The 17306-nt window shown below is 44.5% G+C and overlaps 1 protein-coding gene across 1 annotated transcript in view; it reads right to left on the bottom strand.

Moving 5' to 3' along the window:
• Window positions 1–17306, bottom strand: part of DENND1A (DENN domain containing 1A) — a 505985-nt gene that overhangs the window by 195827 nt on the left and 292852 nt on the right. The window contains 1 exon segment of the mRNA XM_017874791.1: window positions 6658–6759. Coding sequence (XP_017730280.1) covers window positions 6658–6759 — 102 coding nt within the window.

Raw genomic sequence — 17306 nt, 5'->3', positions numbered from 1 at the left:
TTTGAGATGGATTCTCGCTCTGTTTCCCAGGCTGGAGTACAGTGGCACAATCTCAGCTCACTGAAACCTCTGCCTCCTGGGTTCAAGCAATTCTCCCACCTCAGCCTCCTGAGTAGCTGGGATTACAGGTACCCGGCATCATGTTCAGCTAATTTTTGTATTTTGTAGATATGGGGTTTCACCACGTTGGCCAGGCTGGTCTTGAACTCCTGATCTCAGGTGATCCGCCTGCCTCAGTGCTTTCATTTTTGAAGGATATTTTCACTGGATATAGAATTCTGGGTTGATAAAAATTACCTTTCATTACTTTAAAATGTCATTCCATTGTCTTCTGCCTTAAATGGTTTCTGGCAATAAGTATACTATAATTACTTCTCATATCTTTTTCTTTCTGGCTAATTTAAGCTTTTCTCGGTTTTGAGCAATTAATCAAAATGTATCTTTGTGTGGTTTTGTTTGGGTCCATTATGTTTCAGGTTTATTGAGCTTCTTGGAGCTCTGAGTATTATTTCATCAAAATTGAAAAAAAAATCCGCTATAATCTTTTAAAATATTTTTTCTAGTCTTTCCTCACCTTCCTTACCTTCTGGGACTCCAGTTGCAAGTATGTTAGCCCTCTTGATATTATGCTATAGGGTCACTGAGTTTTGTTAACTTTTTCCAGTCTTTTCCTTTCTTAGCTTCACACTGAGGAGTTTTATTGATATATCTTCAAATTCACAGATGTTTTTATTCAGTGGTATCTCATATCCTCTTAGTCCCATAAGTGATTTTTTTTTTCATTCCAGGTGTATTTGTTGCTTATAGATGTTCCCTTTCATTTTAAAATATCTTCCATTTCTCCCTTCATTTAATCAGGTCTTCCTTTAAATTCGTGAACATATTTATAGTCTTCATAAAATCTGCTTTAAAGTCTTTATCTGCTAGTTCTATCTTATCTGTCACTTCTGAGTCTGTTTCTATTGACTAATTTTCCTCTTGTTAGGGGTGACATTTTCCTCATTCTCAACATGTCTTGCACTTTTTAAATAAGATGTTAGATACTGTGAATGTTATGTTATCAAATATTGGATTTTGTTGCCTTCTTTTAAAGAGGGTTGAAGTTTATTTTCACACAAGGTTAGATTGATTGCACATCAGATTGATCTTTTAAAGACTTAATAAGAAAGAAATGTTTGTTTAAAACTTTTTATCGAAGTTTAACATGTACACATAAAAATGCACACAACATTGGTGCTCAGCTTGACGAATTCATCCCCATGTAACTGGCACTCACATTAAAATCCAGCACATTTTAGGACCCCTAAAGCCCCTCTTATGTCTCTCAAAGCTTAATTTTAAGATCTTTCAGGGTAGGGCTAAAATGATCTTTACTCTATAGCTAATTTAGATGTACTATCAAGTCATGCCCTACTGACGTCTCTTATCATTGTCCTGAACGATCAACAAGATCTCTGATTCTGGTTGGTCAGAACTTGCAGGATTCCTAGACTTGTGTGAGCTCTGAGAACTGTTCATCTTATAGTTTCCTGTCAGGAGTTTCACCCTACATGTGGACAGATGAGTCTTCAGCAGGTTTGTCAATGCAGGTTTCTGGAGCTCTTCGGCTGATTAGCTCCATCCTATCTGATACTCTCACCTGCAAATTTAAACCATCTCCCCTTCAAACTGTTCTTTAACCTTTCAACTCCCCAAGACTGTTGTGCTTTGCTGGGGATTCCCCTTCTAGTACCAGTATCCACAAAATGCCTCAAGGCAGAAAGCCAGTGGGATAGTAGGCCTCACCTCACTGGCTTCCTTTCACTCAGGGACAACAGTCTTGTCTTGTCTGCTGTCCAACATGTGAAAACAGCTGTTTTCATATTTGCCCAGAGTTTTAATTGTTAATTGTGGGAGGATTAATCCAGTTCCAATTATTCTATCATGGCTGGAGAGCAGTGGTGCAATCACAGCTCACTGCAAACTTGAATTCTTGGCCTCAAGCAATCCTTCTGCCTCAGACTCCCAAAATGCTGGGATTATAGGCATGAGCCACCATGTCTGGCCCAAAGCCCCTTTTAATAAAGTTTCCAGCATAGATGCCATGTTTTACAATATTTCATCTGCCATAATAACCCAATCCATATATGCCTTCTATCCTTCCATCTATCTATTCAGTGGCTGCTAGATCCTTAGAAAACAAAGATGAATAAAACTCAATTACTGCTCCCCCAAAAAACTCACAAGTAAAAGGGAAATGGGTAATAAATCAGTACACTTAAACAAGGTACACAAGGGGCTCTGGGGACAGAGAAAGATATGGTCAAATCTATGTGAAGGTCAGAAAAGATTCTGTGTGTACGTGTGTATGTGTGCATGTGTTTGTGTGTGTGTGATTAAATACTTGAGAGCAGGTCTTGAAGAGTGAGTAAGAGATTAATAGATGAGGTAAGACATTGGGACAAAAGAAATGCTGTACACAAAGTATGAAGTTATGAAACAATATGTAAATTTGGGACAACCGTTAACAGTTCTAAAAACCTACAGTACAGAGTTTAAAGCAGGGAGGGGAGAGAAACACAGCTATGGAAAAACAAAAACAGGGGGATATCATGAAGGAGGCCTGAATGCCATGCTGATCATAATTCACATCCATAATTCATCATCATCAGCTACTGTCGATTGTGCTGATAGATGTTTTAAATATATTATATATATTACATTTAATTCTCAAACAACCTTATACGGAAATTAAGGCTTAGGGAGCTGAAGTAATTTTGCCCAAGATCACATGGACATGAAGTGAGGAAGCCAGGGTGTGAAAACAGGTCTGTTTGATTTCAAAGCCAACAAAGGGAAGTTGCCTTGAATCTCTAGGTAATGGGAAGTTATAGGAGAATTTTTTTGTCCTTAAATGTTTTTTGAAAAATTACATTCACTGATGGAACAGTTTTAGGTAGGTGGGAAATGGAGTTTATGTTTTTAGAAAGGTCACTCTGGGGCATAAGGAGGAAAGATTGGAGGGATGAGGCTGGAGTCAATGAACCAGTCTTGAGTCTGCTGGTAATAATGCAGGAAGAAAATAAAAGCTTAGATTAGGTGGTGTTTAGGAGGGATGAGGAAGAGGATGTGGATTTACCAAATGCTTAAGAAGCAGAATCTGTCAGAGTAAACATACAGCTTTGGCAAAAGGGGAGACTTTAAGGTCAATGGATGGATAGGCTGATACACTAAAATTACCAGGTCCTATGCTAAATGCAGGGGACACAAAGACAGGCAGGGCATGATTTCTCCTCTTGATACTCATGTAGCATCACAGAATCAAAGCTGTGAATTGCACTGAAATACAATAAATACCTTATAGACCACATCCCCCCATTACAATCTTCAGAATCCTTAATGAGAGGCCCAAGCTGGAAACCACTGCTATAGAACATTCTCAACCCTGTTACAAACCAGCTTGCACAGAGGAGGTCCCATTTGTGCAGGCTGAGACTGTCAGGACATGGAGGTTATTAACTGTCCTCCAACCTTGCCTATAATTATCAGCAACAATTTTATTAAAAACAAATGCAGGTACCATTTCTTGAACACTGACAACATGCAAGCACTGTGCCAGGCATTTGATAATCATTACCATAACTGTTTGCCATAATAATCCTGAGAGCAGGCCTAGTACTCCTCTTTTAATGTGGAAAACTGAGGCTCAAAGAGGGAAAATAACTCACCCAAGTTACTTTGATTCCCCGAGGCTACCTTACTTGTCATTTAAAAGGCATCTTGGAATTTGCCATCTTCAGAAAGACTCCATTATCCTCCCCAAAATTTTGTTACTCTCTCTCCTGGGCCCTTCTGTGCCCGATTCCTATTTCCCTGTGGTCCCTATTATGCTACACTGTAATGGATATGTAATTGACATATCTGTTTCCCTTACTGACATACAATCTTTGAAGATCTGCTTTCTCTTTGCTGCTCAGTGCCAGCACAGGGTCAGAGCAGTGCAGGTGGGACCAGTCAGTCCACTCCATGGTTTCTGAGCTGCCAGTCACTCATCTCATGCTGCCACAGGGCCCTTGGCCATTTCCTGCACCTGATAGACCTCAGGTTCACTTCCCACATTCACTAGGCAGTTGCCAGGTCCATGCCTAAGATATCCATGGCTTCAAGAGGTGCTCGTCCACTGAAGGGAAACAGGGTTGGGAGCCTCAGATTCCTTGGACCAAAAGAACTCAAATTATAGCTAGTAGGCCCTAGGGTACCAACCACGTACTCTGTCCTGACATGATTCTCACACCTTACAGGTCCTCCTGCCTGTCTCACACTTTAATTTTTCTTAAGTTCTGTCGTCTCTTGCTGCCTCAGAGGGAGGCGGGATACACAGAATAGAGGCAGCACAGACTGGGGGTCCAATCTCAGCTGTGCCCCTAATCACCTACAGGATTTAAGGCAAGGCACATGCTCTCTGAGGTTCTCTCCTCTCTGTAGAAAGGAGATAAATACCTTATAGACCACCTGTTCCACAGGGCTACAATACTGTCATTCAGGATGAATGACATCCTAAATGCAGAAGACACCTAGTAGGGCAAAGGGGCCACGTGGGCTCTGTAGACCCACAGGGTTGAGTTCACGCCTTGGCTCCACCTCTCTCTAGCTCTGTGGGTCAAGCAGGAGTAAGGAAAAGGCCATCCTCAGAGTGGCATGAAGAGTAAATGAGAGGTCAATGACGGGAGCTCAGTGCAATAAGCCAGTGAATGGCAGCCACTGTTGAATTATAAGTGGAGCACTGCTCTAGGGTACAAATGACTCCCCCAAAATCTCACAGTGAGTTAGGTGTAGAGAAGTTTGAAATACTGTTATGGCTGGGCACAGTGGCTCATGCTTGTAATCCCAGCACTTTGGGAGGCTGAGATGGGCAGACTGCTTGAGCTCAGGAGTATGAGACCAGCCTGGGCAACACAGCAAGACTCTGTCTCTATAAAAAGTAGCTGGGCATGGTGGCATGTGCCTATAGTCCCAGCTACTTGGGAGAATGAGGTTGGAGGATTGATTGAGCCCAGGAGGCAGAGGCTGCAGTGAGCTAAGATAGTGCCACTGCACTCCAGCCTGGGTGACAGAGCCAGATGCTGTTTCAAACAAAAAAAAAAAAAAGGAAAGAAATTATCCTGTAAGACATTCATCAACAAACAGCAATCCTTTCAGAACAGCTACCCACAGGGTGCCACTGGGGCTCCTGGCAGTGATGGTGCATCAATGCCCACCAGGTAAAACACTCCGCCAACCAGGACACATATGAGTACCACATGGCCAGGAACAGCAACCCCTTTCACTCTGGAAATCAGGATAATTCTACAGATCTTCTTGCAGGCAGAGCTACGGAGGCCAAAGCAGAAATGACAAAACCACACTTGCTGGTGAGGCCCAATCCTCACTGGCATGGACAAGGGGAGAATGGGTCTACCTTACACAGCTGCCTACAGGGCTGCTCCAAGTAGCAACAGGAGACAGGTATATAGGCAGATGTTAGTGTAGCAAATGTGGCAGCCAATTACTTTTTGCTCAATAGAACCCACATTCTGTGTAGACCTGAGGCAACAAAGTGCGACGCGGAGGGCACACAGCTACACTGAGAGCACTGGCACCTGATACTCTACTATGAGGGGAAAAGGCTGATGATGCTCTAGGAAAAAAAGTGTAGGTTTGAAGTACCCCAAATTGTTCACACTGAAAACTCTGCCAGCTGCCTTCTGTGGTGTTACTTGGAGGGAGCTGTCCTGATCTCTAGAGGTACCAATGTGCTGGGGAGAGGTGGCGAGACCCTCAGACTCCCACAGAAAGGAGAGGTCTAGATACTAAGGTCACTTCACAGTCTTTCTTAACAAAAGTTCAAGAGCAAAATAGACTCAAAAAGTAAACCACCTTCTAACTTTCTTTTTTTTTGAGATGGAGTCTTGCTCTGTCACCGAGACTGGAGGGCAGTAGAGCGATCTCAGCTCACTGCAACCTCTACCTCCCGGGTTCAAGCAATTCTCCTGCCTCAGCCTCCTAAGTAGTTGGGACTACAGGCATGTGCCACCACGCCCAGCTAATTTTTTGTATTTTTAGTAGAGATGGGGTTTCACCATGTTAGCCAGGATGGTCTCGCTCTCCTGACCTCATGATCCGCCGCATCGGCCTCCCAAAGTGCTGGGATTACAGGCGTGGGCCCTAACTTTCTATCTTTTTTTTTCGAGACGGAGTCTCACTCTGTCACCCAGGCTGGAGTGCAGTGGCACAATCTCAGCTCAATGCAACCTCCACCTCCTGGGTTCAAGTGATTCTCCTGCCTCAGCCTCCTGAGTAGCTGGGATTACAGGCATGCGCCACCATGCCTGGCTAATTTTGTATTTTTAGTAGAGACGGGGTTTCACCACGTTGACCAGGCTGGTCTTGAACTCCTGACCTCAAGTAATCCACCCGCCTTGGCCTCCCAAAGTGCTGGGATTACAGGTGTGAGCCACCACGCCTGGTCACCTTCTAACTTTCTACACTGAGACAAAGGTTTCAATGGAGAAACAAACTGCAGTTCTCAGGTCACAGGAAAACCTTGGCTATTTCCTCTCCTTCCCCATTTCCCAAAGTCACGTTCATTTCTTTGCAGGAGCTCACAGAAGTTAGATCCTCGCGAGCTTAGATACCTACCACATCGTTTGGGAGGCTCTGGAGGTCATCGAAGGGGGTTTCCAGGGTGTTGGTGTCCACATTCAGGATCACGACATCATCCAGGGCCATGTTTCTGACTCTCTGCAAGGAGAAAAAAATCCAGAAGAGAAGGTCATTGAGGTGCCATCAAGACACACTTCCCCTGCCTTCTCTGGGGAAGAGGCATAGAGAAGAAAAGTGACATTTGCCAAAGTCTTACTCTGCAGCAGGCCCAATCGTAGGAGGTTCACATTTGTTAGCTCACTGAACTCTCATAAAATCTCTGTGAGCTTGCATGATTATCCCCAAGTACCAGGAGTGAAAAGGGTTCACAGAGGCTCAGTAACATGCCCCAGGTTACACAGCCAGAAAGTAAGAGGGATCATTACATCCCATCATCATTTGCCCCCTATACATTTAACAGATGCTGAGGTCCAAAGCTCTGGCCCCAGGAATGCTGATATATGGCTATGTTCTCGTGATATCCCCATTCAATCCAGCCCCCTAATTTAACAAAGGCTACTTGCCCATCTCTCTTTTGGATCCTGTCATTCTTGGGTATGGAATATTGTGTGTGGCCTATTGTTAACACTTCCCTTAAATGCCAAGTAGGAAGGTCACACTTTCAATTTGGTTCAATTTTCCACAGATATCCAGCTAGTAATGGCTCAGAAGCTCTGGCCATAAGCCATTATTCTATTGGCACAGTAATAGAAAAGATGAGGGAAACTCATGCCTACAAGGTTTTCATGCTTGGTGACAGGAGAAGGGATGAACGGACAATATGGAGAAAAAAAGAATCCTCCCCGCAATCTGGCAGCAATTCCCCACAGCCTGTGTGAGTCCAAGACAGGGTGTAGCCTGAGTTTCAAATTTTTAATCACACTACTTATCCACTACTAAGAATCCATCTTTGTGTTTCTCCTGCCTACCCGCCACTCCTGGTCCCATTCAATCCTCCCTCCCCATTACATATCAAGCACATTCCTTTTGAGTCAGAGGCTTTAGAACTATTGTCTTTATTTTATTTTGCATAGAAAGATGCTATCATTTGCTGTCTAAACTGGGATACATTTGGATGTGAAAGACCTCATCTTACACCAGGGCAACAGGCACACGATGGGACCTGTGGTCACTGCATATAAAGGATCAATTCCATTACTGGTCAACCTCTGAGCACACTGCACATGGCTGTGCAGGTAGGCACTCCTCAGATGCCAACCACCTAAGCTAGGGCTGAAATCTGCCAACCCACGTGCCTGCTGAGTGGCACCAGTCAGGGAAAGGGGGCAGATGCCTTTTCCTAATTCACCCCAGAACACAGTGTAGGCTGGCAATGGAGGCAGACATCCAATGGCTGCTCAAGCTCCAGTTTCCAATGCCCTGGAAATGGACAAGTAGCATATACTAGAAGCTTCCTAGCTCTTGCTCTGTGCTTCACTCACCTTATTTCATTTAATTCTTACCAACCCCTGTAAAGTGGATGTTATTGCCCTCAATGTTCGAAACTTGAGGAAGATGAGGTTCAGAGCACTGAGGTAAGAGGCAGAAGAAACCACAGGCCTGGCTGCCTCCCCAGGCCATGCTCTCTGCACTGCACCATCCACCTCCTCATCGTCAGACACCCGCAGGGAAACTGACCTTCACACAGCCCTTGTCACTCTGAGCCCCAGCACCTCTCTGCCTGCCTGCCTCCCCTATTGGGGTGTGGGCTCCTTCAGGGGCTCATCTGTGGCTCACCACTGCAAAATAACCAGCCCCTGACAACATGACTGACATCTGGTAAGTGCACATTAATATGGTTGACATTCACTCTCTTAAATCCCAGCCTCTAGGGCAGAACATGGTACCTAAGTAAACATTTCAAGATTCTTCCCAGCAGGAGGGTAGAGCCACGCTGGTCACAAGCCTCGTAGGGTTGAAAAAACACTCCCAGGCAGCAGAATCCTGGAACCTTTTCACTTAACACCACCAGGGCCTCCAACTCCTGCTATCCACTAACTTCTCCAGGCCTCTGGGGCTCGTCCACAAACCTATCCATCAATCTCTAAGTACTTACTATGGGCTGAGAACCACAGAGGAGGGACACAATTGCTGATGTAGGAGTTTATTCTTTCCTCCAAACCCCAACACCCATTATTACCTGCTGCCTTATTTATAGGGTAAAAAGATATCAGCGAATGGAGAACTTTGATCATATTAGGTTGGTACAAAAGTAATTGTAGTTTTTACCAAAGTAACGGCAGAGAGTAATTACTTTTGCACCAACCTAATGATACAAAAAACAAGTTCGTATTTTATAGCGCTTTTGTTATTTGAAGCATAATCTCCATTTTATACAGAAGAATGTTGAGATTCACAGGAGATTGTCCAGGACTCCCTAGCTGCCTCACTCTGCAACCCAACAGGTCAAATGCCCAGCAGTGTGCTAGCAGGAAGGTATCAAAATAGCATCAACGGCCCTCTTTTTCACTGATGTCACACCTCAGGCTCACAGAGCACTGCCACACAGATGCTTTCATTCCATCAATGGGGCTGGGGGTGAGCTATCATTAGCCCCATTTTATAGATGAGTAACTGAGGCTCCAAGAAGTAGCTTGCCCAAGGTTATGTGTCTACTAATTGGCTTTGTCTGTAAAATTAAAATGCTAACTATGGCCACCCTACTTCTCTCACTTCCCCCAGGGCTGCTTGATGACAGCAAACACACCCATAATGCTGGCCACACAGTAAGATGTAATAAATAGTGGCTATTATTACTACTTTTATAATATACACAATAGCCACAGTCAGTCTGGAAGGCTGTAGTGGCAATGGCCTGAGGGCAAAAATCCTTGGGCCCCCTTCTTGCTTGGTCTCTCACTTCAAAGGCTGCCCACAGTCACAGGAAACAGAATCAGAGAAGGACTCATAACATCCTGAAGGACGCGCCTGCCTCCAGGACAGAGCAGAGGGCTGTGCACCCCAGAATCAACTACTTTGCCTCCTCTGACCTTCCAAATAGCCCCAAACAGAAGGCATCAGGAGATGATGGCCATTGGAGAGAAGCCTCCAGGGCTGAAAGGCCCCATGAATGGGATGTTGATTCTGGACCAGAATCAGGCCTTGTTTCTGCGTTCCCACTGGGCCCCAGCAGCACAGACCAGCCCTTGTAGGCTCTCCACCGCTGGGCTGGAATAGGCTTTTGATTTCTTCCCACTCCTGGTTGGAGGACTTGCCGGTTAAGCTGTGTGGAGTGTTTACTTTTTCAACAATGGCAGTAAGCTGAAGAATAGGAAAAAACCTGGCCCCTTTTTCTAACTTAGCAGGCCAGGGTCCCCTTAGTAACCAAAATGCCCCAAGCACCAGGCTCCAGGCAGGAGCTGGGGCGGCACAGTTTCCTCTTGAAGGACAATGCTGCCCTCCTGGTGGCAAGGCCTCTTCCAAAAGGGCTGGCATGGACTTAAGGGCCTTCCTGAAGCTCACTGTTCCCAAGGAAAGAATTGGAGCCCAGCTCGCCGGACAGTGCCCAGTCCCCCAAAGGATCAAGGCAACCAGGGGAATGAAGAAAGGCAAGAAACACTCAAACTGGGGGTAGGGACGGGAAGCGCGGATGAGGAAGGAAGCCAGACCATTGCCAGGTGCCAGAGCCTCTCATCTTAACCACGCCATCAGTCAGGGACACTAGCATCTCCACGTGGGAACCAAGTAGGGGTGCAGAGAGGTCAAACAAGCTGCCCAAAGTCAGAGCTAGGGAGCAGCAGTCAACTTTTGAACGCAGTCTGACCCCAAAGCTGACTTTCTTCTGAAGATAGCCCTAATCCGATCACTCAGACATCAGAATGAGTATCTATCTGTTCAGGACATACAGTTATATCAACACGCTCAGAGTCTGCTTTCTCTTACATAAAATACTACTTTCCTTTTTATCATAAAAGATAGGACGGGTGCGGTGGCTCACGCCTGTAATCCCAGCACTTTGGGAGGCCGAGACAGGCAGATTACGAGGTCAGGAGATCGAGACCATCCTGGCTAACACGGTGAAACCCCATCTCTACTAAAAATACAAAAAAATTAGTTGGGCGTGTTGGCGGGTGCCTGTAGTCCCAGCTACTCAGGAGGCTGAGGCAGGAGAATGGCATGAAACGGGAGGTGGAGCTTGCAGTGAGCCAAAATCGCTCCACTGCACTCCATCCTGGGCGACCAAGTGAAGCTCCATCTCAAAAAAAAAAAAAAATTATAGATGCCTACTATTAAAAAAATGGGAAAGGCCGGGTACGGTGTCTCACGCTTGTAACCTCAGCACTTCGGGAGGCTGAGGCAGGTGGATCACCTGAGGTCTGGAGTTCGAGACCAGCCTGGCCAACATGGCAAAATCCTGTCTCTACTAAAAATACAAAAAATTACCCAGGTGTGGTGGTGGGTGCATGTAATCCCAGTTACTTGGGAAGCTGAGGCAGGAGAATCGCTTGGACCTGGGAGGCAGAGGTTGCAGTGAACTGAGATGGCGCCACTGCACTCCAACCTGGGTGACAAGAGTGAAACTCTCTGTCTGAAAAAAAAAAAAAAAAACGGGGAAAGACAGAAAAGTTTAAAGAAGAAAATTACAGTTACCCCAGTCCCTCCATTGGAGACAATGTTTTGGTCTATTTCCTTCCATATTCTCCCTTTCCTATGTGTTAAAGCAAAGTTGAAATAATTTTTTTTTTTTTTTTTTTTAAGATGGAGTCTCACTCTGTTGCCAGGCTGGAGTGCAGTGGCATGATCTTGGCTCACTGCAACCTCTGCCTCCTGGGTCCAAGCTATTCTCATGCCTCTGCCTCCCGAGTAGCTGGGATTACAGGCATGCACCACCACACCCAGCTAATTTTTGTATTTTTACTAGAGACGGGGTTTCACCATGTTGGCCAAAATGGTCTCGATCTCCCGACCTCGTGATCCACCCGTCTCGGCCTCCCAAAGTGCTGGGATGACAGGTGTGAGCCTCTGTTTGGCCAGTTGAAATAATTCTTAACACTTCTGATTTTCTCACTGATTCTGATATAAGCAGTGATCCACTTCATTAAGAACTTTGTATAGATCATTACTAATTGTGACAGCGTATCCTACTACATGGAAACAAACTCAACCAAGCCCCTTTTGTGGGATGTTATTTCCACTTTTGAAGAAATTACTGTATATAATATTGTCATGAAATCTGCAGGCATAAAGCTTTGTGCTTTAGGATGCATTCCTAGAAGTGGAATTTAGTTTCCACTTCTTAAAAAGTGTCCCTCTCAAATTCGACTTTGAGAGAGATATCTTTACTTCCAATTATTTTAAAGTCATTTTATCCACAGCTTGTGTTTCCTACTATAAGTGAAGAAAAATCAGCAAAGACACGAGCAGATGTCAAAATAGTCCTCCAAAAACCCTACCCAATTAAAACACTTACTAGTACCGCGGCACACCGAGACAGCTCTCCGGTAGCTTGTCCCACCAACACATTCCCTCTCTTTTTAGTTACAGCATATGCCAAAGCTCCTGCCAGCTGCAAACCCTTCCCCCCACCAGACTCTATAGGCTTTTTCTCAGAATGAAAAAAAAAAACAAAAAAAAAAAACAAAAAAACTGACATGCACACTGGCTTTCCAAATGGCATTTCTTACACAGAGAAACGCACACAAAAAATGGCACTTTCCCATATATATTGTTAATGAAGAATGTCTTCTTCTTTCTGCTTTGTCACAGACAGTCTGAACTTGACCCCTGCCTTTTAGGCCAGGAAAGGAAAAACCCGTAGTATGGGGGATGGTCGGGGCAGCTGAGAGGACACCAGCTCTAGTATTTCACCTCTGGCTTGTCCCTGACCAAGGGGCTTACTGTAGGCAACTGACTTGACTGCATAAATCCTCCAGGTTTTCATCTGTAGAATGGAGATCATAACACCACCTATCTCACAGAGTCCTGTGAGGCTTTGATAAGCTAATGTATGTAAAAGATTCAGCATAATTCCCAGAATGGCCCTAACAGGTGCTCATCAGTTCTCTTGCTTGCCTGTCCCCTCTCCTCCAATAGTTCCTAGACCTCAGCCATGCCTGGCTGGAGAGACTGAGGCAGCGGCAAGCCTCCTATGACCTGTGCTCCCCTAAGGTTTATCTGCACAATTAGAATAACGTGTTGATGGTGAGTTACTTAGGTAGGTATCTGATTCCTTCCCTAGTCTACGGGCTTTTGGGGGTTGAGAATCAGATTTCTCTACTCTCAACTCCTACCGCAATATTTGCCCAAGAGCAGACAATTCATGAATGAATGAATGAATGAGAGGCGAGGCAGCAGAGCCTAGAGGTGAAGAACATAGATCCAAAGCCAGTCTGGGTTCTAATTAATCTCTACCATCCACCAGCTGTGCCAACCTGGGCATGTCACTTAATCTTTCTGTGCCTCAGTTGCCTCCTTGATAAACGGGGGATAACATTACCTACCTCACAGACTTGTGAGGATTCAATGGGTTAATATTTTAAAGTACTTGGAGTAGTGCCTGGCACATGGGAAGTGCAAGATAAGTGTTTGTTAAATAAAAACACTTTTTTTGTGTTTGTTAAATAAAAACAAATGATCATTGAGGGTGATGAAAATATTCTATATCTTTATTGTGGTGGTTTCATGATTGTATAAAACTGTCAAAATGCGTTGAACCATATACTTTAAATGGATGGGTTGTGATAAATATACCCCAATGAAGGTATTCATTGAACCATATACTTTAAATGGATGGGTTGTGATAAATTATACCTTAATGAAGTTGATAAACACATTAGCACTCTCTCCAGAACACAGAATAAAATCACAGCCAACCACACAAGGTAAGAGTGTGCGAACAATGGTGAATGAATGCCATGCTACAAGGCGACTCTCCCCAGGGCCACCCCTCAGTGTACATTCTGATCTGTGGCTGTGTTTGGCTCCCTGTCCCCTTCTTTTTTCATCTAGTCCAGGATTTTTAACTTTTTCAAGTCATGCCCTCTTAGGATAAACATAAAAAGCCAATGTCCCTAGAGATTCTGATAGACTTCCCTATACAAAGGAGGGGGTCTGTTTAATAAACACTCTCTCTTTGGTTTCTTTCCTGTAGCCAAGATGGTGTTGAGCCTTACTTTCTAGAGTTCGTTGTATGAAAACAATGGGATTTCCTCCCTAAAATATAAAATAATATCAGCTACACTAATTAAAACCACACCAGCTGCCCACACAGATTGGGGTGGGGGAGTGTCCTACCTGTCCAGGGAGGGAATTGGGCAGCTAGTGAGAAAAAGGTAGTACTTAGAAGCAAGCCACAAGATGAAGGGCAACGGTGTGCACTGGCAATGTCACCCAGGGGATCCGAAGACTGGCCAGGAGCATGCAGCACTCAGCCGGCTTGGGAGCGCAGGGTTGGACATTGAAGAGCAGGGGCTCAGTTCTGCCTCTGCTCCTCCAACAGCAGCTGTGCAGCAAAACAGGACACCCTTTCTAGGATGGAGGTTGTGTGGTTCAGGAAGGTGACACACATAGAGTAAACAGGCCAGCACTGGGTGAATCTTTTCTGGCTGTCCTTAGACCAGGACCATCGCCAGGGCAGAGCTGTGTCTTATTTGTCTCCAGTGCCCAGCACAGTGCCTGACACAAGGCAAGTGCTCATTAACTGGGGAATGAGAAATGACTGTGGCTAGATCCACTCTACTGGGAGGCCTGCCTGGCAGCAGATGTCAACGTAAGCCCGAATGGACAATGTCAGCTCAACAAAAGCAAATCAGAGTCTGCTCAAGGAAGTGCAATGGGAATAATAATAATGATGGCAATGATAACAATCATGTAAAATTAGCATGATTAATTAGTATAGAATTAATTCACAGTGGAAACAGAAAGCCAGATAGGAGTTAACACAGCGATTAAGACTGTGGGTCTGGAACAAGACAGCCAGATTCAAGTCCTGCTTCTGTACTGTGTAAACGTCAGCAAATTCTTCACTTCTGAGCCTCAGTTTTCTTATCAGTAAAATGGGGGATAATACTGCACAGCTGTGTTGAGAGGATTTAGTGAGATAAGAGGTATGAAAAATTTAACACAATGTCTGATTGCAATAAGTGATCAATAAATGTGGGGCTATTAAAGGCAAGTTTCTATCCTTGCAATTTGCAAGTTGTGTCAATAAAATGGATTAGAGTTCTAAGACTAAGGATTTAAACAGCTGATTTTCAGAACAAAGGAAAATGTGAATAAGTCTCTACTATTATACTCTTGTGCTATTAAAAATTAAACTGCCACCAAGCAATTGTTCTTTTCTTGGCTACGTCTCATATAAAAGTGCATTCTCTGGAGCCAGACTACCCGAGTCTGAATCCTAACTCTGCCAATGAAAACTGTGCTACCTTGGGCAAATTACTTAGACTTCCTGTGCCTCGGTTTCCCTAGCTGTATAATGAGATGATAACAGCACTGACATCCAGGACAGTGGTCATCCTTGGGCTGGGGGAAACTGACTAGAACAGGGTACAAGAGGAGTTTCTAGGGGGCTGGTAATATTTTGTTTCAATATCTGGGTGGTGGTTACATGTACATGTCCACCTTGTAAAAACTCAACTAGCTGTACGTTTAGTGGGTTTCTGTGTTGGTTTGGTTATTTTTTTATTTTTTATTTTTTATCTTTTTTAGGAGATGAGGTCTTGCTGTGTTGCCCAGGCTGGACTCGGACTCCTGGGCTCAAGTGATCCTCCTGCCTCAGCCCCCTGAGCAGCTGGCACTACAGGTGCATGCCACTGTGCCCCACTTTGCCTGGCTTTAACTGTACATTTAGGATGGGTGCATCTTTCCCTCACACTTCAAGAAAATGTTTACCAAAAACAAAACAACAACAACAAAAAATGGACTTCACCAGATTGTTTTGGCAATTAAATGAGTTAATATATGTGTAATACCTAGGACAGTGTCTGGTATATCAGAAGCACTATATATGAGTTATTATTATACAAAATCAAGATAGCAATAATTCTATAATAAAAGCGATTCAATTGAGACTCTATTTTACTATTAGAAAATGTGTTTGTGAAGGCAGACAGCTCCAGGACACACACTGCTTCTCAGTCTGCACTGACTCCCTCCAGGGAAGGACAAAGCCACAACACTGTTGGGGTCCTTCGGAGACGCCTTTGCAGTCCTGAGGAGGAGCATGAGTCAGGTAGAGTGGGCTTGGGATTTTCTCTTCCTCAATTCCTAGTTACAGGACCCAGGATAAATGATTTAATCCTAGTTGAACCTCAATTTCTTTATCCATAAAATGGGTCTATAACCACTTGTTACATAGGGTTGTGAGAGGATTAAGTAAAAAGTTCCCTTCTGGGGTGACGCCCAAAGCCGGTAAGCATCATCTACTCTCTTATGGCCAAGACAGCGCCCAAGGCAGCACTTCTGAGACCAGTAATGGGACTCCAAGCAAAGGAGAAGGGTCTAGGCTGGCTTCCTGCAAAGACACTTTGCTCTGAGATGGCACAACATCCTCACATGTTTATTATCACGCCCACAACGTGCTTTGTATTTGTTTAAACTAAGTCTGGTATAAGTTGATCCCTCTGTGAGAGAGGCATACTTGATGTGACTCTTGACATTATACTGTATGTCCCCTGTAAGTATGACTTCTTGGGAGCTTGTTTTTTTGTTTGTTTGTTTGTTCTTTTAAAGGGAGAGAATATGGCTAAAATTAAACCAAAAATTACATCTTAGTAGCTCATTAATCAAAACTTTATTCTAAATGACTGTCTCTGGGTTCCAAGCAGCTGCCTTGATATGGTGTGGCTCTGTGTTCCCACCCAGATCTCATGCCCTGTTGTAATTCCCAGTGTTGGAGGAGGGGCCTGGTGGGAGATGACTGGATCATGGGGGCTGATTTCCCCCTTGCTGTTCTTGTGATGGTGAGTGAGTTCTCGCAAGATCTGGTTGTTTGAAAGTGTGTAGCATTCCTGTCTCTCTCTCTTCCTCCTCCTGGCTATGTGGGATGTGGCAGCTTCCCCATCGCCTTCCACCATGATTGTAAGTTTCCTGAGGCCTCCCAGGCCATGCTTCCTGTACAGCCTGCAGAACTCTGAGCCAATTAAACCTCTTTATAAATTGCCCAGTCTCAGGTAGTTCTTTACAGTCATGTGAGAATGGACTAATACATGCCTTTCTTCTCCAACTGCACTCCTATGGCTACATATCAGTCCAAGCCACAGCCAGTGTTACAGAGGCCTGTGTGTATCAGGAACTGTATGACATGCTCTGCATCCATCATCTTACTGACACACATAACAACAAAATTACAGTCACTAGCTGCTGTGTTCCTCCCACAGCCCAACTCTTTACATGTATCATTTAACTAATCCCCATGAAGTCCCTGTGGAGAGAGAGGGATACTGAGGGTCAGAGAGGTAAAATAACTGGTCCGAAGTCACACGGCTAAGAAACACTTCTAGGCATTCAGACGAACAGCAATACCTTTGTTCCACTCAAGGCATGGCATTATTTGCTCTGACACATTGTTTCAATCAACAAACATACTGAGCAACTAATATAACAGACCTTTGTTAGGCATACCAGATGAATCAAGCCCTGAAGTATTTTGATGCCTGGCTCAGACACCACTAAAATTCCCAGGGAGGGGAGAGTTTCCCACAGAA

This window comes from Rhinopithecus bieti, unplaced genomic scaffold (genome assembly GCF_001698545.2).
Source record: "Rhinopithecus bieti isolate Rb0 unplaced genomic scaffold, ASM169854v2 scaffold_7967, whole genome shotgun sequence".
In the NCBI taxonomy this organism is placed as follows: domain Eukaryota; kingdom Metazoa; phylum Chordata; class Mammalia; order Primates; family Cercopithecidae; genus Rhinopithecus; species Rhinopithecus bieti.
Note: the sequence above shows the minus strand (reverse complement) of the source record. Positions and strands in the feature narration are given on the sequence as shown.